General features: G+C 38.0%; 2 protein-coding genes across 3 annotated transcripts in view; one reads left to right on the forward strand and one right to left on the reverse strand.

The window, feature by feature from the left end:
• The window catches only part of btbd11a (BTB (POZ) domain containing 11a), a 193,990-nt gene extending 190,936 nt beyond the window's left edge, over positions 1-3,054 (forward strand). For both annotated transcript variants that reach the window (XM_083528110.1, XM_083528111.1), the window contains one exon: positions 5-3,054. In XM_083528110.1, coding sequence (XP_083384236.1) covers positions 5-232 — 228 coding nt within the window. In that variant the 3' untranslated portion in view covers positions 233-3,054. The remainder of the gene's footprint in view (positions 1-4) is intronic.
• A 3,985-nt stretch (positions 3,055-7,039) lies between these two features.
• braf (B-Raf proto-oncogene, serine/threonine kinase) lies at positions 7,040-22,957 on the reverse strand. Its single transcript, XM_083528124.1, has 19 exons — positions 22,673-22,957; positions 19,891-19,992; positions 19,329-19,592; positions 18,249-18,352; positions 17,925-18,027; positions 16,349-16,497; positions 16,068-16,187; positions 15,809-15,968; positions 15,681-15,720; positions 14,903-15,039; positions 14,663-14,780; positions 13,417-13,501; positions 12,630-12,806; positions 12,495-12,541; positions 12,149-12,267; positions 11,655-11,786; positions 10,727-10,861; positions 9,904-10,057; positions 7,040-9,814 (listed from the first exon to the last, which is right to left on the reverse strand). Exons 1-19 carry the CDS (start codon positions 22,856-22,858, stop codon positions 9,792-9,794), a joined length of 2,355 nt encoding a protein of 784 aa, XP_083384250.1. The 5' UTR covers positions 22,859-22,957; the 3' UTR covers positions 7,040-9,791.
• Between the last annotated feature and the right edge of the window lie 1,657 nt (positions 22,958-24,614).

Here is a 24,614-nt window from a genome sequence, read left to right on the forward strand (position 1 = left end):
CCAGTTCCTGGGGGCCACAGAGCTGTCAACCTTCATCGAAGGCTATTTTCTAAAGAACATGGTGCTCCTGATTGAGCTAGAGAACTTTAAGCAGCTCCTCTATGAGATACCTGCTGAGAGCCCCGGCCCAGGCCCAGGCCCTTCCTACGACGTGCTCCAGGATGTGGAACAAACTCTGGCCACTCGTATCCACTCCATCCATCTTTCCTCTTCCAAGGGCTCTGTCGTCTGATTAGATTCAAGAATTAACCCCTTTTCACATTTTTCGGCCTGCTAAATAACAAATTTGGATTCATTGTCTGCTCCTTCGACTGATTTCTAGGATGATTGTTTGTGAGCAGTTATAACATCTGATCTGTACCAAGAGGTCACAGGTCTGTTTTTTAACTTCAGAGGCAAGTGTGCCATGTCACAGGATACAGTATGTGTGATACAAACACTGAACTGGCGTTCTGACATGTAATTACCGGGCACAAAAACAGACGTTACCACTAAAGATGTCATTTTCACTCTGCTTAAAGTTTCGTGGACACTGCAACTAGTCAATAAGGGAAAAACTATGAATTGGGGTTCAGTCACTGCGTTTTCCTCACATTATCTTTTTCGGATCACTTGTCCAACATCAAAATATCACGTAAAGTTTTTCACATTCAAGATAAAGAATGCGTCAATCAGAAAGTATGCTATAGGAACAGACTAATCCATTGAACCGATCTGCTTGAGTTAATTAAAGTAGACTTTGTTGCCAATCTGCTGTTCAGAAATGATAGAGACGATATTTATTTATGCTATAACTTTTGTTTGAATTGACTTTATTTGTAGCAGTAAATAAGGATTAGTCTGGAATTAGTTAACAGTGAAAAACATTAACAGATTTTTTGTGCAGAAAGATTGGCCAGCTAATCGTGTTTAACGATGGATAAAGTCTGTAGTTAAAAAGCAGTCTGTCATACCACCCTGGCTAATTGTCCTCTCCTAGGTAACACGCTGTCCTCACTGTAGGAAGTCCTGTGCTCCATGTCCCCGTTCCTTTCTGCCCAGTTTTAATGACCTATGAAACCACCACTGTGCTTAGTACACTGAAAACTGAGCAGCTCATCCTTGCCTTGAGGTTGTGTAAAAAAAAAATCAATATTCTACTTCAATAAACTGCATGGGCCCTTTGCAGCCTTTACATTTTGTAATAAAAAAAACATAAAGGGAATATAAAAAAAACAAACAGTTTTACCGAACTCTGTCACTATGTCATTAAAGGACGACCACTTAAATTTCCAAACTGTGGACGCAAAAGTGTTTGTGCAGTTTGCTCTGGTGCAGGAGACGAGCGTTTCATTGACTACGAATAGGAAAAAAAAACTTTTACAGGAAGATGCCAACACACTGGTCAGTACCACTTTGACTCTATGAAGTGTACATACTGCAAATTCACATCTGCACCTCTGCTTTGGTTCTACGTGACGCCAAGCTCAAGTGTTGCTGTTTTAATTGTGCAATTATGTCATTTGCCAAAATGCATGTTGTGTGTTTTTGTTAGTTTTTTTTTATTACATTTTTTTTTTATTATGTTTTCTTTTTTTGTTTCCTTTAATGTCAGTGTAAAACTGTCAAAGGAATGTAATACCAGCATGTGTGTGTGTGTGTGTGTGTGTGTGTGTGTGTGTGTGTGTGTGTGTGTGTGTGTGTGTGTGTGTGTGTGTTTCCACATACTGAACCCAAAGTAACTAATGTATAGGAAAAACTGATAAGGCACTTCATCCAAAGAACATCTGAAGTTACTGCTAGTATTGAAAGGAAATTCAAGATGATGGTCTGTTTGTCCATTTTGGTCTTTGTTATTATTTGCACCCGTATTGGCAACCCAGTAATCCCAGTATATCATGTATCATATACATTGCTCACATAAAAATATAAAGCGTTGGTATGGAACCTTCAAGAAAAGTAAACGGAGATTTAATGATGAATCGAATGTTTGTTATGAACATTTAATGTAACAGGAGCCTGTACATGACAGACGGGAATGTTTAAGAGGACAAGAAGGTTGGTTGATCTTCCTGTTTCCGATGTGTAATAAGAGATTTAAAGAGAGTTGAAAGAGTTTATTCATATGTAGCTAACAAAGGGATGATATCGTGATGCAAATAATTATAAACTGTGAAGATTATTTTATTTGAAATCATAGTAGCTTTATTTTCTTACAATATATGTCATATTGTTACACTCCTTTCAGCTGTTCTGTTGTAGCTAAGACAATCGTATCTTTTTTTGGGGGTTTTTTTCTGCCATTCTCACTTTTCGGTCAAATGTCACTGTTTTTCTCATGTATGTGCGCCAAAATGTATCGCAACAGTTTCAACACACGCAAACCCACAGACAGATTTGACAAATGGAAAAGTTCAAGCAGTCCATGTTTTAACTTTTTCTATCTCCTGGTGGCTCTTTTTGTTCGTTGCACCTGCTGGAAATAAGGTTGTGAAAGCAATATCGCACATTTAATCAACTCTTGAGAAAGGTATGATCTTTGTGATTGTGGCATATGAGGGACACTGGGAACAGTTGTCTTACTAAGTCTTTATTGATTAGTTGAATAGTCCTGTAGTTCAGTACTACAATAATTACTTATTAACTGAGGACCAGTTAAAAACTAGAGGCCATTGTGGTTGTTAGTGGATCCTTAAACAAACTTCTTCAGACAAAAATAACAACTTGCTCATTGTGTCTTGGCTTTGACTTTTGTCTGCTTTGGCTGCTATTAAGACATGCTTACAGACAGCGCGGCTGGGTGCCGTGGTTTCCTTTGATGTCTCTATTACACAAAACTTGCATGCTTTTGACTGAATCTGAGGGACTTAGTTTGCTATCTTTATTTCAATCGATTGCAAAATTGTACATTGTACAAAGGATACGTATATAGAAGTATATCTATTAAACTTAGTGTAAATATAAAGGGATGTGGTTGACTTTATCATTTGAAAAAAAAAGAATGTCACTTCTGCTACAGTGCAATTGTTCAATGACATGCGTTTGTGTACAGCCAATAAAATGATCATAATTTAACCATTTTGTCAAGATTCTTTTAGTACCAATTTGTAAAAGTACAGATTGCTTTTATCACTACTCCAGTTCCCAGAAAACCCCAGTCTAAAATGACTTCCTCTATCTCTGCCAATTAATCACTCCAACTGACTTTACGACCACAATCGCTGCCCGCGGCACGCATAATTTCACAGTGCTGTACATACAGCCTTCTCTACTTATGACCAAATCGTGTTACGAATGATGCCGGAAGCCGGTGCGCGCTGCCGATCTGTCGGTCCCGATCGTGGTCGTAAGTCGACAACTACCTGTATTTGAAAGTACATTCTTAGTTCATTCTTAATGGGTTCATTTCGATGCTTTATTATAATATTCATATGTCCACTATTATGTTCTTAACTCTCAAAATACTGTTTTGAGTTATTGTTGGTGGTGGTGCTGTACTTTTGGTTCCTCTGTACTGCATTAGTCATCACTTCTTATTGACAGCATTCATCTATCTCTGTAAGCCAATTGCATTTATGGAGAAAAAAAAGATGAAGAAGAAGAAGAGGAGGAGGATCTACTGTATTCACAAGAGTTTGCTTTGGTGTCCTGAGTTTAGTCCATTTGCTTGACCACTTACAACACCCAATAAATATTATTTGGAGTTAGCAGAAATTATTACAGTTCTGCCACTGGTTTTGTAAATGTCAAAAAAAAAAAAAAAAAAAAAAAGGTAAAATACTGTTTAATATTCATCAAGACTCCTACAGTGGACTAACTGTACAGCCGGGCCAATTAGGTTACTTCAGAGCAATACGCAAAACCTCAGTCCAGTATTGCCAAGGCCATGAAACTTCATTTAAGTGTGTGTCTTTTAATATTATGACACAGTTGCATGAAGGAAAGTGGACAACACTTTAATTCACAAATAAAAAAATATTGTTAGGGGAAATAATGTAATGGTTTAAGAATTTATAAAGTAAATTTTTATAATCTAGTATATGTTTAAGACACTTTAATTTGTTTTATAGCCTACAACAGTGGTTCTCCAAGTGGGGTTCATGCTCCTGAGATCAGACCACAAATCTGTATTTATTTCGCTCTTGCTGTCTTTGTTTAATGGCAGGAGTCCATTCTGGAGGTTTAAAAAACTTGTTTTCGTAAAAAAAAAAAAAAAAAAAAGAAAATTATAATTAAATAAAAAATAAAACAAGTGACAGAAGACAGATTTGAATCATTTATTTTCCTTAAAGTATTAAAGATCTATGGAATTACACAGCATTAATTTTTTTTTTGTTTGGATCCCACAATAATCTTAAAAATAATTTTCTGCCTTCAAAAATTCTATTACCTGATGTAAACAAATTATGATTGTTATGATTCTTATTTTAAATTTTCAAGACCAACAAAATGGCTATTTAAGGAAGCTGAAATGCGTCACCTTATGTTATCCCTGTAAAGGACTAGTCTTTATAAGTATTTACATTTCGCCTCTCATTGTGTCTTTTATGTTAATGCTAAATTATTTAATCTTTGCAGGAGAATGAACTGATTAATCAGTTCTAAATTCTGCAAATCTATCATTAGCCTTACCACAACTAGCAAAACCAGACATGCTTGGTCTAGATCATTCACAATAAATATTTACAAAATCAAGCTTGTTACAAAAAATGTAAATGCAATTAGCATGCTAATATCAAACTAGAGTTATATCACTTGCAAATAACACCAAAAAGCATCATGAAGTAGTAGCTGTGTATTTTACATATTCAAATCAGGCTTTTAAATATGCATGAGATATAGCAGAATGACATTTAATGACATTATTTTTATTGTTTATAAATTAATTTATTGCAGGCAGGAATCAAATAAGTTAAAGGTTTAAGATTCATACTGGAGAAATGTTATTTGGCACTTATCATTCAAAAAAAAAAATAAAACAATTCTATAATGCTAAAAAGTCAGCTATTTAAAAAATATAGTATTTAGGGGCCCTTGTTGTGTAGTCACTAAAGCAGATTTAAAGCAGTCCTGTGGAGACAGCACTTTCTCTTTTTACTTCACAAGGAGCTTTTGTTCTTTCAGAAAAGCCTTTTTTTTTTTTTTTTTTTTTTTTTTTTTTTTTTTTTTCTCCACAAAAGTTTACTGAAGAGTGGGAGGCATCACCATACCATGGATCTCTACTGGACTAGAAAGCGTAACCTCTGACAACCGTTGACCAGGAAAAAAAGTTTGGTTGTAATTGCTCAAAATAAAAAATAAAAAAATTAATAAAAAACCCAATGAATGAGAGAGAAAGAGAGAGAGAAAAAGATAAATAGAGAGACAGAGACAAACAGAGAAGAATAATGACCTTTTAAAATACCTGTAATAACCAGCAAATAAAAGTAGAAATATTTCATAATAAAAACAGTGCGCACTAGAAGTATTCAGACCCTTCACCTTTTCACATATGCTTCAAACTTTTTTTCTGTAAAACTTTTATAGCAATCCAGAATTCATACACCATACTGGCGAAGCAAAAGGCATATTTATAAAATAAATAAATAACAAAGGTAATATTATAATAAGTATTTAGTCCCTTGGCTGTGAGACTTGAAATTGAGGTCAGGTGCAACCTATTTCTCTAGACCATCTTAGATTTGGAGTCCAGCTGTGCCAAATTCGATTGATTTGGACATGATTTGAAATGGCACACACACTTGTCCATATAAGGCCTAACAGCTCAGAAACCTGCCTGCACTCAAGGCTGAAACTAGACTGGGGAACACTAAAAGAAATTCTGCTGAATTGACTGTTCCCACAAGCAAACTGGCCTCCACAAATCTTAAATAAAAAGTCTGGAACAACCAAAATGTAGCCACCCAGTGAAACTCAGCAATCAAGTGAGAAGGGACTTGTTAAGCGAGGTAACCTAGACCCTAATAGTGATAGAGATGAGACAGGAGAAGGTAAACCATAACGGCAATGCTCCACTGAGCTGGGTTTTATGATAGAAGTCAAATGGAAGCCACTCGGGTACTCCAGTTTCTGTGCCATTAATACTCTGAGACGCTGCCACTTGCTGGTTTGTCCAGTTATTGGATTGCTGTGATGTGACATCTGCAAACAGATGTGCTATTTTAGATCTGAAAAAAAGCTTTGCCCAAGCATCACCAGAATAAAGCAGCAAAACATTACATGTGGCATTTTATGGTTCTATTAGCACTGAACAACGGCTATTCCATCCTCCTGTACACTCTCAACAAGTTACAGTCCTCAGGTGCATGGCCTAAACACACTGCCCTTACCATGACATACAAGGAGAGTCTCTCTTCCACATGGCACCAGGGGCTTCGTGGTTTTCATACCAATAGTGTAAATGTGGTAGTCATCTCCAAAAAAAACTTTTTTTCATGACAGTGTGGTTTCAAACTATCCAGGGGATACCTCACTTTCCTTGAAATTAGAAAGTTCAAAGAGCCTTTATTATGATAATTGTTTTAGGTTAATAAGGTCTATAAGAAATTACTTTATCAATGTAAGAAAAATGATTCTAATAAAGGCTGGATTTAATTACAAATGTTAACTAGTTTTATGTAAATTAATTAACATGTAATTATTTATTCATATTATTTTAATGCATTGCCAACAAACATTTATGGCATTTGGCAGACACTCTTATCCAGAACAGCTCACAACTGAGCAGTTTAGGGTTAAGGGCCTTTCTCAAGGGCCTAGCAGTAGCAGCTTGGTGCTGCTGGGGTTTGAACTCATGACCTTCCGAACCGAGTCCAATGTCTAAACCCCCAAGTTACTACCTCCCACCATCTGCATTTAACATATGCCCTATATAAAGAAAATCCAGAGACTTGCTACAGTCAGCTTTATAACAAATACCTAACTGTAGAAGTAGTTAGAGGGAATAAATGATCTCATCCTGTTTGGCACTACTCTGCTGTTTTTACCATCTGCATAATTTAACTTAAAAATAAGCACAAAAAATAAATAAATAAATAAATAAATAAAGACAAATCCCAGGTTTTCATGCACATCTTTAATATATCAGTTTTTCATATTCACAACAAATACATTAAGCTCTTTCTCCTTTTATATTATACAGTCAAATATTTGTACACAGATTATTTTTTTTTTCTTTTTTAGAGTTTCATCTATCAAAATCTTTTTCTTAACCGTTATTTCTTCATTGGAAACATTGTATAACTCGTTTCGTTGTTTTGTTTTAACTCCATGCCTCCTAGCAAACAGACAGTATTTTCTTTGTACAGCTATTTACAAGTGAAAAGAGTCTCCCAAAAGCTTCTAGGATGGTTCTCGGGTTGAATTCATTTACACTAGGGCTGTAAGGTGCAGGCAAGGCAAAGGAAGAGAGAGGAGATACATAGGAGTCGAACAACAACAAAAAAAACTAACCAGGATATAGAGAGAATGAAATGTGTTTTTGCAGGCCCTAAACAGAAAAAAAAAAAAAAGTGTCACGATCAGAGCGCAATCATGTGAAAGAAATACCTGTTTAGTAACATTCTCATATGAAATATGAAACTTTTGAAAATAAATACAGCGCGATTAAAAACTTGCCACGTTGTGTACACTGAAATGAAGATTGACAGTGCTTGGTGTTGTGGGCAAGAATGAGTCTGTTTAAATTTCTCAAAATGTATCAGGGCAACAAGCAGGTCATATCCAACAGAATCCCTGTGGATGCTTTCTGCTTAATGATTTTACAGACAGAGAGAGAGAGAGACAGAGAGAGAGAGAGACAGAGAGAGAGAGAGAATCAGATCCTTCAAAACGGGCCGTTAGGTACACGTCCTTGTATGTTACTATGTAACAGAGTGCAAGAAATCACAATCAGAAGAATCAGTAGACTTCAATCTTTGTGAGGACCATTAAATAAATCTGCACCTTTTAACTGAGACACTGAGGAAATAATGAAGTCTCGGGTAACACAAGTGCAGAAAGAGATACGATCTTTAAATCTCATATCAGAATTAACCAACCAAAGGCTTTAATCAGCACCATCACAATTATGGATTTTTTTTTTTTCTATTTACCGTTTAGTCTTGGGCCAAATTTCATCTCCTAATGTGTAGCGACTTTTAAGTCCTGTTCTGATTGTGACTTTATTCTTGCTTTAAACACTCTATGGATGGACAAAATGTTCCCTCCATAGAAAGGCAAATTGCTTGTTTGCATCAATCTGCTTTAGAAAAGTGCAAAGGACACACAGCTTATCATCCATTTACACAAACACTTAAAAAGAACGCTCTCCAACAGGTGAAGAGGAAACACACTCCCGACACACACACACACACACACACACTAAAATTAAAACTACATAAATAAATTTACTTTTTCGCAGGCCTGCCTGTCCATGGAAACGAACAAAACAAAAAACACAACCACTTTAATAACAAACACGCCGGAATGATGACGTATCAAACTTTAAACGTTTGCTCTCCAAGGATGGCCTGCCTCCATTGCTGTCTGAAGTCGGAGCCAGGGAAGAAAAGAGATGAAGCTTAGAATTTGCCTGGGGACGATCTGCGAGTGCAACATTTCACACGACCACCTCACAGTGAGTGTAGCAGCAGAGTAGACGTATGCTTCAGACACGACGCAAAAGATCTACAGTGTGCAGCTAAACATGCTGATCGAGAATCAGCACCTGCTATTCATAACCTGATCCTGAATCAACAGTCCTTTTTTATTCCCCAACACACCCCTTAATTCACCAACAAAAAAACCCCCACAAATAAGCAGCATGTTTAATTGATGGAAAAATGGCACTGAAGGTTTATCTTTAAAAAAACAAAACAAAAAATATGAACACAATGTTTCAGGTGCAGTTGTGTGATAATGAGCTTCAGTTCCTTTCATTTAGTTCACACAAACAAAGTATGAACATGGAGGGAAAAAACAAAAGAAAAAACAAAAGAGAAATCAGTTTTAACTAAAAAATAAGCACAGTAACCCTTCCTAGAATATAAGCTTCTCTTCATTGAATAACTCAGAAAAGAGTCAGAAACGTTGCCAGGCGTTTTGATAATTTAAGTTAAGAAATGTGCTGAATGTGCTCTGCGCATGTTCTTGAAAAGCAAAAGAAGAAACTTAAAAGCAAACATCGATAAAGGAAAAAAAAGTTGCCAGCTCCGGCCAACGGAAATGTTACACAGTCAGTAGAAAGCAGAAAAAGAAAAAAAAAAAAAAGTCTCTAAATGACATTCAAGTCTCCTGGTTTTAACCTGAACCTTTAATCACACCACTCAAATGAGCAATGAAGAGGGCATGGCAGGGCGGGGCATGGCAGGGCGGGGCACGCTATTCTCCACAATCACACCACCTGTCCAAATGTTGGTCCTGTGCTCTGATTCGCCAGCGCTAAATTGTAACAATGAGAAAAGTGGGCGGGGCATCATCAAGGTCCCTTCATTAATTGTAAGCCTTTCCTTCATTCGTTCTCTTCATAGATCCGGTGGTCGTCCTCCATTTGTTTCCGTAGAATAAAAACACTCCTGGTTTTGGGTTGTGGTCATTTCTCCAGGCGCAATGCTGAAAGTTTTTGGGGTTTTTTTTAAATAGGAATTCCATCAATATCATTGCTTTTTGGATAAAGAGGAAGAAAAAAAAAAAAAAAAAAAGACCAGCATATTCTTTGAAACTAGGTGTTTTTGCTTGTTTTTTTTTTTGTTTTTTTTTAAAGGATGAACCCCACTGTAGAACACAAGACGTCTGAAAAAAGTGCCCAGGGATGAGTGTTCGAGTCGAGAGCACTACTTAAATGCTGAAAACTCCCCTTAAGGGAAAAAACAAACAAAGATAAAGTTAAGATATTACTGAGCAAACAGTACAGCAGTCTGTTTTTGTGCACGTGTGCACGCTTACCATAGCCTCCTGCCTGAATAGGTGTTTTTGGCGACGCGCAGGCATACAGACTGAAGTCTTCTGTCTGAAAGCCAGCGCGGTTGAGGGACGGTTCCGAGGCGCTGCGGTGGATTTTGGGTAGTGAACGTGCCAGCAGCTCAATAGAGGCTAGGATCTTGGAGGAAATCAGGACAGAATCAGAATATATCTACTGTGCTATTCTACAATATGCTTTAAATAAGCAATTAAATGCATTTGTGTTCTGTAACAGAAGGTTAGAGCTCAATATCAGGCCCTGAAGTATTGAATTCCTCATATACCACATACTTCTGCTACAAAAATTTGAGATGTTTAAAAAAAAAGGCAGATTGTGACTCCATTGGGTAGTTTTAGTGATATGAAGACATTTTGAAGGGCATAAAAATACGACATACGTCAACGTATATTAGTTTTAAGGGGAACTATTGGAAATTATTCGGTTTAAGTGATATCTTCGGGGATTAATTGACTGGAATAAAGTCGAAAACATCAATTTAGACGTGTCCATAATTTCGTGATCTGATGCACTCTGCTGCCATCTTGTGTTAATCACTGAAAATGCAACCAATGAACTGGTGTGATGACCTTCCTGCCATTGACTTCAATTTATCTTGTTCTACTATAATAGGAGTAAATTATTACCTGAAGATTTGGTTCAGAACAACAGAAGCAGAGTTAACCTGTGCAGATATGCATTTCTCCTGAACTTGTCGTTTAAGAGCCGCCATCTCCCCAAAACAAGCTCCTTTAGAGTCTAATCTAATTTGCTAAACAAAAATCAAGAAACTCGATGCAACAAATTTACCTGAGGGAATAGAGGTCGCTCCTCTCTTTTCTTCTTCAAGCAGTCAGCCATGAGTCTCTTCATGGCTTTGGGACAGTTGCTGCGCACTTTGCTCAGGTCAGGGGAGAGGTAACCTCGGCCCACCATAAAGATGATCTACAGCAGGAAAATCGTTTAAAAGCAGTAGTCGTTGTTTCAGAAAGACATGCATGTTTAATAGGGATGGTAAGCTTCACCAATTTGCATCGGGTCATCGGTCATCAAAAGTGCATCGGAAGATTGACTTTTTTTATATATTTGCATCGGTAAAAACTCATTAATATATGTTTATTAGCAGATGCGCTATACTTTTGTTATTTTGAAATTGACCAATAATTTGCCAATATTTTATATGTAGATTGGTTTCTCCTCGCTAAACTGTTTCTCAAAAGCGTTCTCTCAGCACCACTGCTGCTACGTGAATATGACGTATCAACAAAATGGAGACCGAGGCGTGTCCTGAATGTCACATGGAATACAGATTAACATGGCAGAGGTAGAGCGGCATCTTCTTGGCAACAGAACATGAAAAAACATCTGGTTTTATTTAACAACATTTTTTTCTCTCTTTTTTTGCACTACAAAGGCCTTTTTGTGAAAGAGCCATGTGTTGAAAGTCAGAAAGTACGTCAGTAAATTTATGATTTGCTCTTTGTCTGAACCAAAGAAACTATCTGTACCATATTGAATCGCAATTAATCATTTTTTGCATAAAAGGGGTGAATCATCTCATCAGTAGCTGCTTCTTATGCATCTTTAACGTATCATATATCGTTGGTTATGCATCGAGCTGCAAATCGCATCATCCTCAGTTATGGAGATGCACATCCCTAATCTTTAGTATTCACTGTGCAGGATGGAGCAACAAATGAGGAAAAAAAAAACTAAGATTTGGCATAAACTCACATACCTGGTCTCTGTTGTTGATGTTGGAGTACGGCAACGCCCCAGACATGAGCTCATACAGGACGATACCGAAAGCATAGACATCTGACTGAAAGCTGTACGGGTTCTTATCCTGTAGCCGGATAACTTCAGGGGCCTGTCACAGAATTACTTCATCAGCACCTCTGCAGAACTTCTTTATGCCTCAGTGAAACACTGATGTCTTCACCAATTTAAAATAAGACTCAATATTAAGACAATGAGAAACTCAAAAAAAAAAAAAAAAAAAACACATGACTGCATTACATTATTCCACTATTTATAGATGTCGCAGTTATTATTTTATTCACATATAAAATCATCAATAAAGGATAAAGATGTAGCCTCTTTTCCTCCAGACATTCTTAAAAAAGGAGGCATGGCATTTGTGCCAGCCAGTCTTAATATGAGGTGTGGCATCAGAGCCTATCGGTCCTAATACAGGAGGCATGGCACCAGTACAGAAAGAAAAACACTTACCATCCACAGGATTGAGCCTGACAGCTGCTCAAACTGGTGTGATCCACTCCAGCGTGACTTCACTGTAGCCAGACCGAAATCACCGATCTTAACCGTCAGATCATCATGCAAGAAAATATCTTTTGACATGAAGTTAAAGTGCATGTACACAAATTCTGAAACACAGATGGCTTCACGCTAATGATCTAGTGATCATGCAAATTAAAGATAATATATACATACAGCATTTTATCCCTATAGTATTTTATTCTTCTTACTATTATGGTCAGCATCTTCTGACCAATCAAATTTTAAAAATAAACAGTGCTATGGAATATGTTTCTGGCCTGTTGCAAAGAAGGGATACTGTTGCTCTTCAGGTCTCTGTGAATGATAGACTTAGCATGTAGATAGCTGGAAAAAAACAAAAACAGTTACACTTATGTCAATGATCCCACTATATCTTAGCTTTTAGCAAACTCAACCCATTCCAAAAACTCACTCCATCCCCTGGGCTGTCTGGCGAGCAATGTCGATTAGTTTGATCATCTCAAACTTGGTCTCTATAATGTGTAAGTGGTGATAGAGGCTTGAGCCTTCACACCACTGTGTCACGATGGCCAGCTGTGGCTTGGTGGTGTAGCCCATGAAGAGCAGAATGTTGACGTGCCGAGTTTTCCTGAAAGATATACGCAACCACAAAACAAAACATCACTATGCTGCATAATTGTTCGCTTTCTGACACTTTTATTAATATTAAATAGGCATTTTGTAAAAAGCCAGTTATTGGTTATCAGGTTAATGTTGTGAGAAATGGTGAAAGTCTTGAAGGAGTGTGTAAAACATGATGTATTAACTATTAGCTTCTCTGTATACTAATAAATATTATTATTAATAATGCAAATGTTATAGAAATTAATACAAAGTACACTGCTGTTATCCTCAAAACTGTACTCACTAATAAACAATGTTTTGAAGGTTTTTTTGTTTTAGATCTAAATTCTACACCATGTTATCTTTTGAATGCAAATAAAGCCCTCTGATATATTCCTGGTTAAGATCTTTGCCAGTTCAAGCTCTAGTTCTGGAGCTTTATCACTAAGCTGTCACTTTTCTTAGCATATTATTAGATTAGAAAATATTTGGACTGAAAGTACAGGGACTGCTGGGTCTGTGAGCAAGACTCATAACCCTCACCTGCTCTGTTGAGTGCATGAATATTACCTTGGAGGGGAAAAAAAGTTATAAAGAGAGCGCACTAATATAGCATAAGAGTAGACCAGTCTTACCTGAGGACCCCTACTTCATTCTTAAAAGCCTGCAGTTGTTGAGGAGTTGGAGCAGTGACATTCAACATCTTGACTGCCACGTCACCTGAGGGGGGGGGGATTAATAAAGACATTTTTATTTATTTTTTAATTAATTTTTTATTATATTTTATAATTTTTTTAATATTTACCCTTATTACTAACGCACCACTCGCTAAACTCTGGAGGGCTCTGGACAGGCAAAACATAGAAGTTGCAAAATGGAAAAAAAAAATGGAGGAAAGAGGAGAAAACAGCGAGGGGCGAGGAAAAGATTCATATGGAAGCCCGTTTACGTCACACAAAACAAAACTTTGCCTGATTCCGACTTTTTTCTCTAATTTCCACCCAATCTGGCAGCGTCACCCCCTCTGTAGTGCCAGAAAGCTTTACACATTGAAAATTAAATGGGCTACAATCAATAGAATCACATGATATGAGCCACCGATCCCTGGAGAGAACTCCGTCTAACAATCAGCTCTGGAGGAGACGGAACAAGACAGATGAAGCAGAGGAGCCTTGTTCATACACCAGCTTCAAACAGGCCCACAACATGGTTACCGGTGGATGCACCAGAAATGTCGGATGTTTACTAGAAACAAAAGTTAGAATTACGAGGTAAAAAGTCGGAATTAGGCAAAAAAAAAAATTTTATGTGGTAGAGATGGGCTTCTATAGGGCTCAGGCCAAAGAAAGAGACAAAGTTTCCAAAGTTTGGGATCATTTCAAACTAAAACAAAGAAAACACAGTACAGGGCGCTTACTTGTTTTTTTTTTTTTTTTATAGTAATCTAAAATTTTATTTTATATTTTTATAGAAATTTGTATTTTGATGTAATATGGCAATTAAATGCACTAAATCGGTTTGGTTTTCACAGATATTCTTGTATGCAATTTCAGCAAATGTAAATTTTTCTAAAAAAGGAAACAAATTGCTTGTTCACGTTAAGAGATCTGTCTTATTCTCTCTTTCATATTTAGTATTGCTCTTTAATGAAGAAAAAGTAATACTTATCCGATTACTCGATAAATCGGTAGAATACGCTTTTTTGTTTTTAAGATGTGGGAGAACACTGATCTTTGCACAAAAGAACATCCGAAACTCAAAGACATTAACCTGAGAATTGAACCGAGGACCCTTTCACTGCCTACTCTTCCACTGTACCATCATTTCATCATTCATGTGTGTGTTTGTGCAAATATGACTCAAATCCAGAACACCACATACCATGCCACTTTCCCTTGTAGACAGTTCCAAAAGAGCCAGATCCTATCCGCTGGCCCAGAGTGATCTGACCTTCTGGAATCTCCCAGTCATCACTGGAGTCCCGTCGGCCCAAAGTTTTCTACCACACATTAACAAAATTCAAGAAAATTATTACAAAATACAGACTTAATTGCATAAAATTAGTAAGTTAAAGGTTGCATTCGGGATCAGCAATACACGACTCTCGCACAATCTAATTACCATTTTATTGCGATCCTCGGATGAGGATGACGACTTGCGCTCCCGCTGTTGGCACGGCGACTTCTGTGGCATCTTCACATTGGTCAGGGAACCAGGTAGGGAAGCGGGGGGCGTGGCCGAGAGTCCAGTAGTGGAGCCTAAAATGTGGTTATGTTTATAAAAGACAAACAAAGATTGGAAGGAAGCCTGACAGCATGAGAGCATCAGACATGCATGGAAATGTGTGTGAAGTACAGTTAATGGGGTTACAGTAGCTAAAAGCCTATTGAGCAAAACTATGGAAAAAAACAGGTTGCATAGAAACTATACACTGCACAATAATCTATGACTGACTGCTGTCTAAACTAGAAGTATCCAATCTTATCCAATCTAGAGCGGTGTGGTTTTCATTCTAGCCATTCGCTGTAAAATTACTATTACATGAGTCTCTAATTTTGGGGGTTAAAATTAAAACCTTGAGTCACACCACCCTTTGGGAATGAAAATAGAATGTCATAATCCTATTTTAAACCATGACTTCTATTAGAGCTTTGGAACTCACATGAGTGGTAAATACTGTACTCAAATATAAACTGTTCACATTTCAATTGTATTTTAATATAAGAGGTGAATATGAAGTCGTATGCTTCAGAAACACATACAGAATCACTGCCCTCAGAGACCATGCTTTATTCTCTAACTAACTAATAAGAAATTAAGGTGTTCCTCCTGTGTTCCTGGTTCAACTAGCTAAAATAAAGGTGCAGAGACTGTATTGTGCGTGTTGTGAAACTTATACCTCCGTCAGACCTCTGTAAACCTTGATCACGAATCAAGTCCTAAAACAAAAAGTGGAAATTAGCATATAATCTCATTAATCAGAAGAAAGAAGAAAAAAAAAAAAAAGAAAACACTGTGTTTACTTACATCAATGTTGACCGGCTCGATTGTGTTGATATGGACGTTGGGGGCTGAGGAAGAGCGGTCTCTCTGGCCAAACTGATTGCGGTGGTCTTCCTCCCCTGGCCGGAAACTTTGCGGAATGGGAATGGATTTGGACGGGGACACGGTGGGATGGCACAGGGACCTTGAGGTACGGGACACAACGTGTGTAATTAGTGTGATTGTAAAAAAGATATATGATAGCGGATTATTGTCGTACCTAACGCACAATGACTGGTCTTACCCCATGGAGTCAGATGGAGGGATAGATGGACACACCTCTGACACAGGGGTGGTGCCCTCTGATGACACCTCCTCCTGTGTGATTGGGTGGTGAACCAGAAACTTGGATGTCAATAATAAACTAGGGGAATGGAAAAAAAAACCTGTTAGACAAACACTGCAACAACTTTACACACAGTGCAGTGAATATAATCCAATAGTCTCTTTTCAAACTATTCAGCCTGCAGTTAGAGGCAGACAAACTTCAATCCCACTTCGTGCCCATTTCCCGTGAGCACTCACTCCAGCTGGTCGTAGTTGACGCACATGAGCGGCACCTCAGTGCTGCAGCGCTGGTGGAATTTGTAGCCACACGTCTGGCAGCGGAAGCCCTGGAAAAGCAGCTTCCGGCAGAAATCGCAAAAGGCCAGTGTGAAGAAGGTCTTTCTCACCTGCCAGGAGCAGCATAAAGTAAAGACTCAGGGGACAATCTTTTGAAAACAGCTGCCAAACCTACATCAATGGGACCTCACGTATACTAACCCATACTAACATATTACAGATAAAGCAGGATCTTTTAATGCTTTAAATTCAACATCTACTCAGCTGCAATTTCTTACAATCAAAGGTCCAGATAAGCAAACAATAAGCTGAATTGGGGACAAAGTTACCTTTGAATGTTGAACCATTATGGTTAAGGATATAAATAAGACAAAGTGTTTATGTTTTGGTTTCGTGTGATGCTCCATGTAAGAACTTTTGGCCAGTCACGAAGTTCTAACAGATAAAACACGCTCCTTTTTCCCTTCTGACAAATTGATTCTGACCTTCTGGTAGACAGAGTTGCAGTTAGCTAAATAATTTGCATAAATGAATGTTTAAATAAACCACAACAGAAGATATGCTACAGAAACCATAGTGGCTCATGCTTAGAAAACTTGAGGCAGTCTAATCTAATGATAGATTAGACTTTTTTTTCCTGAATATGTTCATTAGTTTGGGGTTCCCTTAAATATTCGGATTTATTTTTAGAACTAATTAAATAATCAATTGTGATAATTTTTTTATAATGAAAATAATTAGCTCATTGTGTAAACCCAGTCTGTTATAATGAGAATCAAATTGCAGCTTTCCTTGATAAGATATTATTCAAACAATCACAACTCTCACAGTCTGAGACTGCAGATTCAGAATACGGTAATCCCGCACTTTACCGCGGTTTGAATCTCGCACCCTTCGGTTTATATCTGAATTGCATTTGCCACATAACTAATCTGTTTGGCTGATTTTCCCGTTCTCTCGCCGATAGCACGATAGATCAAAAAACTTATAAGGAATCGTTTTTATGGAGTTTTATGTGGAAATAATGCAATTATTTAATAAAAACAATTATTAATTATAAAATGAAGTAAAATGTTAACACAGTACAGTACTGTATACATTAAATAGCATTCTTGGGCTGGCATCTGTTCATCGTGTTTTTTCCTTTATCGTGAGCGGTTTTGGAAAGTAACGAGGCGATAAACGGGGGATTACTGTACCTGGCCAAATATTTTAGGCCCATCACTAGGATTTCCAGTGACATTCATAGTCTTAACATTTAAGATCATTATATTCAGCTAATGTAACTAATAGATTACACATTTTAAAACATCTGCAGAAGTTTTTTATGCAAGTATGTCGCAGAAACCCCCTTAAAAAAAAAAAAACAGTCATTGTCATGGTGAGCTGCACATGTAACTTACTCTCTACTAGGAAATACCTCTATACTACATACATCATAAACAAATGATTGTTACTCTGTACTACTGCATAAATGCTTTTTACTTTAATTACTTTTATAAAATATATATATAAAAAAAAAAGTAATGATACTCACAAAATTATGAGTTGTCAGAGGAACATTCTCTAAAACCTCAACATGAAGCTCCTCCCCAGTTAACCAAGAAATGTCTGTATCCCAGCCAATGGGCTTCTTCTCTCTGATGAAGGGCAGAAACAGTTATGGGTATCTCCATCACAATGGATGTCTTTAGTATTAATGTACAGTGTATAAAATAATTTAAAAAGAAATGTATAAAAAACACTAAAGATGACATGCATACATAAGCGTCTATGTACTGTAGGTGTCTTTAGTGATTTTTATTTTTATACTGTATATATACACATCTCGCATGCGTGTAGTGATAGTCTGTGTTTTTACCCATCCTGAACCCTGTAGACAGCACAGCATTCTGGGATCAGACCTCGCATCATCAGAGCTTTCTTTAACGAATCCCTTACAGTCATTCCACAGCGTGCTGGAACCTAAAGACACACGAGAGATGCCAAGATCAGGACTTTTCTCAAGTCTCTGCTTTAATGCAAAAATAAAATTAAAAAAAAAAAAAAAAAGGCATGCTGAGAAGCTTCTCCAAATTAAAGAGGTCACCTATATTTACTCAGTGACTGTGGACTCACGCCGCTCTACAATCTGGTAGAAGAAAATGAATTTGCAACGCTCCTATTCTTTGATTCTTGTTAAACAAAAGGCAAATTATTATTATGCCTTTTATTATTACGGAAAATGTCAACCAGATCGCGCCTCTGAAAATTTGGTGTAGCATTTACATTCATTGCAAAGACTCACAAATGGCAGATGGGGGTTCCTCAGATTTGAACCCATGACCTTCCAATCCAAATCCAACATATTAACCACTGAGCTACCACTTCTCATAGGATCAAGGCCCTTGAACTGTTTGTGTTCTGTAAAAGTCAATAGAAATCCATTATTTATCTAATTACATAATTTTTTGCAATTGCCTGAGGGAGAACTATCAAAAAAAAAAAAATAAATAAATAAAAAATAATTTAAAACCAGGTCCACTGATTTGTCCACCTCATTACATCCCAAACAAATTTGGGGGGAATTTTCCTCCCAATTTGGTTTCATAATTTCCCACCCAGTAACAACTCTGCCCTCTCCCACAACAACTACTAGCCGAGGGTGAGGTAAACATGTTACTCCGCCAACGTGCATGCAAAGCAAACCACCACATTGTTTTAAATGTATGTTGAGGACTGCACTACCCTGTTTGGCATACATGAGGTCACAGATGTCCATGACTGGCTAGAAAGTACGCCATCACTCCCACCATGAAAACAACCAATTTAGCTCTCAATTCCTAGCTACAGATGTTCCATGGTAATGTCAATAAAACAGGGTGAATACCTTTCCATCCTCCATGGAACCATTTTTAAAAGACACTTGGCAGAACTGGCAACTGAGCAGCTAAAAACTCACCACCGTCCTCTGTTTATTGGGCAGAAAGACTCTGACGATGGGCTTCTGAGGTGAACGTGGGTTCGCACGGGTTGCGTCAGTTGGGGTCTGCAACACCGCCAAGGTGTTTGGGGTTGCAGCAGTGCTAGGTGCCGCCCCCAACCTGATTTCCAGTGGTGCTGAAGTGGGAGAGGAACAGAAGTCTGTACCGTTCCCAATAGCCTCCAGCAGCTGCTGCTCCCTCTGCTGTAATGCATCGAGTTTACTAGTGTACTCTTCGTAAGCCTGGGAGAAAGAACAAACATGTTAGCACCGTCAATTCCAGCTTGAAGCAAACAGTACAAAATGCATCATGTTTCAAAGTGCATTGAACAGAGATATTTGATGCTGTTCCGCATTACTAAAGTTTACAAATTGAAGAAAAAAAAAAGATGTTCTAAGCATATTTCTAACTATATGCCTATCATTGAGTATAAAGGTTCTTGTGTACTGCTCTGGGAGTAATGAGTATCTAGATGTAGTTTAATGCTTCCATGCTTTAACATAAGCCCTCTCAATACATTCTTTAATTTCGTCAACTCACCTCCAGGTATATGGATGGAGGGTTGTGTTCACCACCAAACTTGTCCAGCAGTGCCTCTATGTGCTCTTGAGTCAGCTTAATCATTTGTTTGATGTTCCATATCTGCAAATACGAGAACCCAGTTGTCTAAGTATTGTGCTTGCTTCGTGTCAAGTCTATTTGTACCAAACAACAATCCACATGCTTCATCATGGTGTAAAAGCTGACAAGGGCCCTACACAGAGGAAACATAGCCCAGGCGATTAGCACAATGCTGTGAGAACTTCCAGAATCCCCAGCCAAGTGGGAGCTGAGCTCTGAAACTTGGAACCATAACAAGACAACAGCAGCTCAGCAGTGGAGACGATGCAGGACCAGTCAGTCACAAGAGACAGCAAGCAGGCTCTAATTGAATTATTCATATTATATGGTACTCTTTTTTTGGTAAACATAATTTAGAACCTAACCCACAACACTTCAGCTATGATGTTAGATACAATGCAATATCCTAAAATAACTGAGAAAACAACAACATGTATCGACTTAATGTGACAAAATACAGAAACAGTTATATTTGAGAGACTTCAGCCTATGGAACAAAAACCTGGTGGGGACCGAAACCTAACTGGTAAAAGAACGACAAATATTGTGCGTTTTTATTAATATGATTTACTAAATGACTATTTACATGCTGAGGCAACAATTGCAAGGCCAAAAATTAGCCACAAGTTAAAGCCAACGATCAGCTCAATGGAAGCACTTAAAACATGACAGTGCTTTAGAAGTCTAAACCTTCCGCCGAAGCTGAGACTAATGGACTCGACTCCGCTTTGTTTATTCAATATGTAATACTTTTAATTAAAATCCAGTTTCATCTCACATTCTAACCGTTGTCCTGTTTAAGTCAGTACTTGATCACCATTCGTCTAGATGGCGGCTTATTTCAATCACCTGTATTACAAGTCAACTCACTTCTACGTGAATCTTAAACCCTACTGTAATGGTGAGCTTTACTTATAGTGCATTACGACAATCAAGTCATTTTTCTTGTGACGGCAGGCCACGCAAGTTGAGCAACAAACAAGGTATGACCAAATACACAGGTGATGCATTAGGCTCAGCAGTGCAGACGAAATTAAGAACTGATGTACTTCCATACAAGCTAATTTGATTATCCATAAAATACTACACTTCTACTTATCTTGCACAGATCACTGTCATATGCAATATTGCACATAGTTCTTGTTTAAACAATGATTTGAGAATGATATTTTGAAGTATATATATATATAAATAAAATCATACATTCCCAACAATGCTGTTTGACCAACCTTCTATTAGTAGTGTTGCAGAATTAAGCCATTGCCCCATGTCTACAAGACAGTGATGCAGCAGAGCTTTAGAGCTTCTCATCTAATCATCTCTACGTTATTCGAAAACTTCAACACGCATGTTCATATTAACTACTCATCGGCGTCCATCACTATCCGAGGCAGTTCTCGGGAAGATTACAACATGTACCTGTAGTGCATTCTGGATTTTTGCTTCCAACATGTGCATTCTACTTCTACACTGAATTTCTCATTAAGAAGAGACTTCATATGGACGAGAAAGGAATCGGTTCCTGCATTGTTTCCAGGTTGGAGACGGCCAAATTTTTTGAAGCTTTCTATCAAACACCATTGTAAGCGCACTAGCAATGTCACCCTGTGCCATAGACACGACACGGACCACCAGGATCTGATGGAAATGAACAGAAAGTAGTAAAGAAACCTGGAGATGAATACCAGAACTGCTAAATGTTTGAGAGTGGATATCTCCTACAGTAATGCTAGCAATAATACAGCTCAAGGAGCATGTGTGCTGTAGCACATTGATGGCAAAGCTGATACACACGGGCACCTGTAATGATGTAGCAAGCAAACACACACGTCATGGCAAATGAAGGCCAGAACTGGCTACAGTGTAAATTCAACATGAACATGTTTAGAACTGCTCCTGAACCAGCAAGACTGTTTCATGGACGGTTCGTGGAGCTGCACAGAGCAGAACCTGTGTAGCATTCTAGCCCAGATTACACAGGGTAGATGTTGAAGACAGGCTGCAGGACAGAGATTTTTCTCGCTAAGAACCTGAAGAACAAGTAATAGGATGATGCTATTTCGATGTAGCTCGAACGCTAGCACGGATGCTAGCAAACTCGGCTACAACTGCAGTGGGTTCGCGGAGAAAACGAAGCGCAGAAGCAGGCAAGTGAAGGACGGCCAGGCCCTGAAGGAAACACGGGCATGGTGGGAAACTGCAGCGGGCAGAGGAACCAACATGGAAGAACCTATTTATTTATTTATATTTATATATATATATATATATATATATATATATATATATATATATATATATATATATATATATATATATACACATACATACATACATACACCGTGAAGAACCTTTCAGCGGTTATAAGAAGGCACCTGGTCAGCTACATATACATGCACTCGTACTTACACACATCTATATGCACCTATACGCATATACAATGATCCTTGTGTGTGTGTGTGTGTGTGCTATGACACTTTAGTCAACCCTTATTTTGTGTATGATGTGTGTGTATCGAGAGAGAGAGAGGGAAAGAAAAAGACTGTGTGTGAATGTATATATATATGTGCATCATCTAGCCCCCCTCCCGTGCAAACGCATCCCCCGCGATCCATATTAGAGCCGGTGTTTCCTGAAGGTCTCCTCCATCCAGGCAGATTTCCCCCTCCTCAAAGCTGCCTGCCTGCCTGTCTGTCTGCCGTACCTCCTCGGGAATGTCGTGGCGATGCTCGGCATCGGCGGACGCAGAACACGCCGTGCACACCGAGCCAAACCCAGCGCCCAGAGCCTCCAGTCCCGGGCTCGGCTCCGTCTCCCGCTCCGCGTCGTGCGCCATCGGCTCTCCGTTAAAGACGGCCGGTGGAGACTCGGCGCTCCTCAACGCCGCCATTTTAAACTACGAGACACCGAGTGGGGAGAGGAGGGGAAAAAATGTGTGTGTGTGTGTGTGTGTGTGTGTGTGTGTGAGAGAGAGAGAGAGAGAGAGAGAGAGAGGCGAAGGAGGGAGAGAGGAAGGTGGAGAGAGTGTGAAGAAAAGCGAAGTGACGCTGGAAAACTGGACTGTTTTACCCCTTATACATGGGCCTTCAACTCCCCTTATATTACACTACAGATTAAAGAAGTATTTACAGATTCTTCTTAAAAAAAAAAAAAAAAGAAAGGAAAAATCCACTAAGACCTCAATACATGAGAAAACATTTAAACTTTATGAAGAGGGGAAAAAAAAGAATTATAATATTATATATATATATATATATATATATATATATATATATATATATATATATATATATATATATATATACACAATCCAACCTTTGTAATCATCCTTTGTGAAACCATAGAGACACACAGGTGTTTATGACTTGTTCGATTGTTAGTTTGTTTTGGTTTGGCCTACAAGAGATCGTTCCCATAAACATGAACTGGTTTGTAATTATTTGGACTGGAGCCCGAACGTTCCCAGAATGTTGTGAAATGGTTCCCAAACAAGTAAACAAAAGAAACACTGTGAAATTAATTCTAAACAAACAAAAATCGCAAAGCTGGATCAAGCGCTATTTTTGGTTTATCGACGTGGAACGCTCTCAGAATGTAAAGAAATGCCAGCATAAAGTAGAGGTGCCCAAACCGTTTCTTATGAAGGGCCAAAAATCAAACTTGTTTGCAAACCGTGGGCCGAAAATAAATGTTTTATCAAAATTGAAGTTGCTATGGTTTCTCTCATTTATCACTTCACAACATGACTGTATTTAGCTTAACCAACACAATATGTTCAAAAGGTCTAGTTCAGTGAAACTTATGGTACGATGAGAAACAATCCAGTTTATTGTACAATAGAGCAAAATGCCTAATACAGCTAATGAGCTATAATGAGGGACTTGGATTTGTTTCTTATTTTTCAAATGTTTGTCAAATATTTCCCTTTTTTTCTCCTCTTCTCATATATAGCAATATGTCCCAAATTAAAGGATACCATGGGCCAACTTTATTCTGTAGGACCTAGGTTAGGCATCTCTGTGTGCAAGAAATCTTCTGTATATACTTTGTATATGTTCAAATTTCTCATTAGATATTTTTTCAGTGTGTACTCTTCCCAAAATGTTTGTTCTTATGCTCACTTATAGTTATGTATTATGTATGTATAATTAAGGACATTAGACTTGATAACTTCCATCTGCTTACCTTGGATAAGACAGAAAACTAGGTCCACATGCAGCTAGAAGTAAACTTTCGGATTATGTAGCATCCCAGGATGGTCTTTCTGTCGCAGTGTGTATAGCAGTAAAAGACCTTGGTGTGATTATTAACCCTAGGCTGTCCTTTAAGGCTCATGTAAATAACATTACCTGGATAGCCTCCTTTTACCTTAAAAATATTGCTAAAATAAGAAATATGATGTCGTGTCATTTTCAGTTGGTCCAGAATGCAGCAGTAAAAGTCCTTACCCCTGTTTTAATAAGTCTACACTGCTCCCAATTAAATCTTGCATTGATTACAAAACACCACTACTGACGTATAAACCACTGAACGGTCTCGTGTATTTGAGCAAACTTTTAATAAATGATGATCCTGCACACCTACTTAGATTAAAAGGTGCAGGCTATTTGTTGGTACCTTAAATAATGAAGACTACAGCAGGGGGC

This window comes from Silurus aristotelis, assembly GCF_946808225.1.
Source record: "Silurus aristotelis genome assembly, chromosome: 24".
Lineage (NCBI taxonomy): Eukaryota > Metazoa > Chordata > Actinopteri > Siluriformes > Siluridae > Silurus > Silurus aristotelis.

What these genes read in the sequence shown, in the direction of transcription:
- braf (XM_083528124.1), bottom strand. Translation starts at nt 22,858, where the DNA reads ATGGCGGCGTTGAGGAGCGCCGAGTCTCCACCGGCCGTCTTTAACGGA. An exon ending in TCGAGCCGGTCAACATTGAT is followed by an intron (nt 15,721 to 15,808) that starts GTAAGTAAACAC and finishes TTTTTGTTTTAG; the next exon opens with GACTTGATTCGTGATCAAGG. An exon ending in CAGGCTCAATCCTGTGGATG is followed by an intron (nt 11,787 to 12,148) that starts GTAAGTGTTTTT and finishes ATTCTGTGACAG; the next exon opens with GCCCCTGAAGTTATCCGGCT.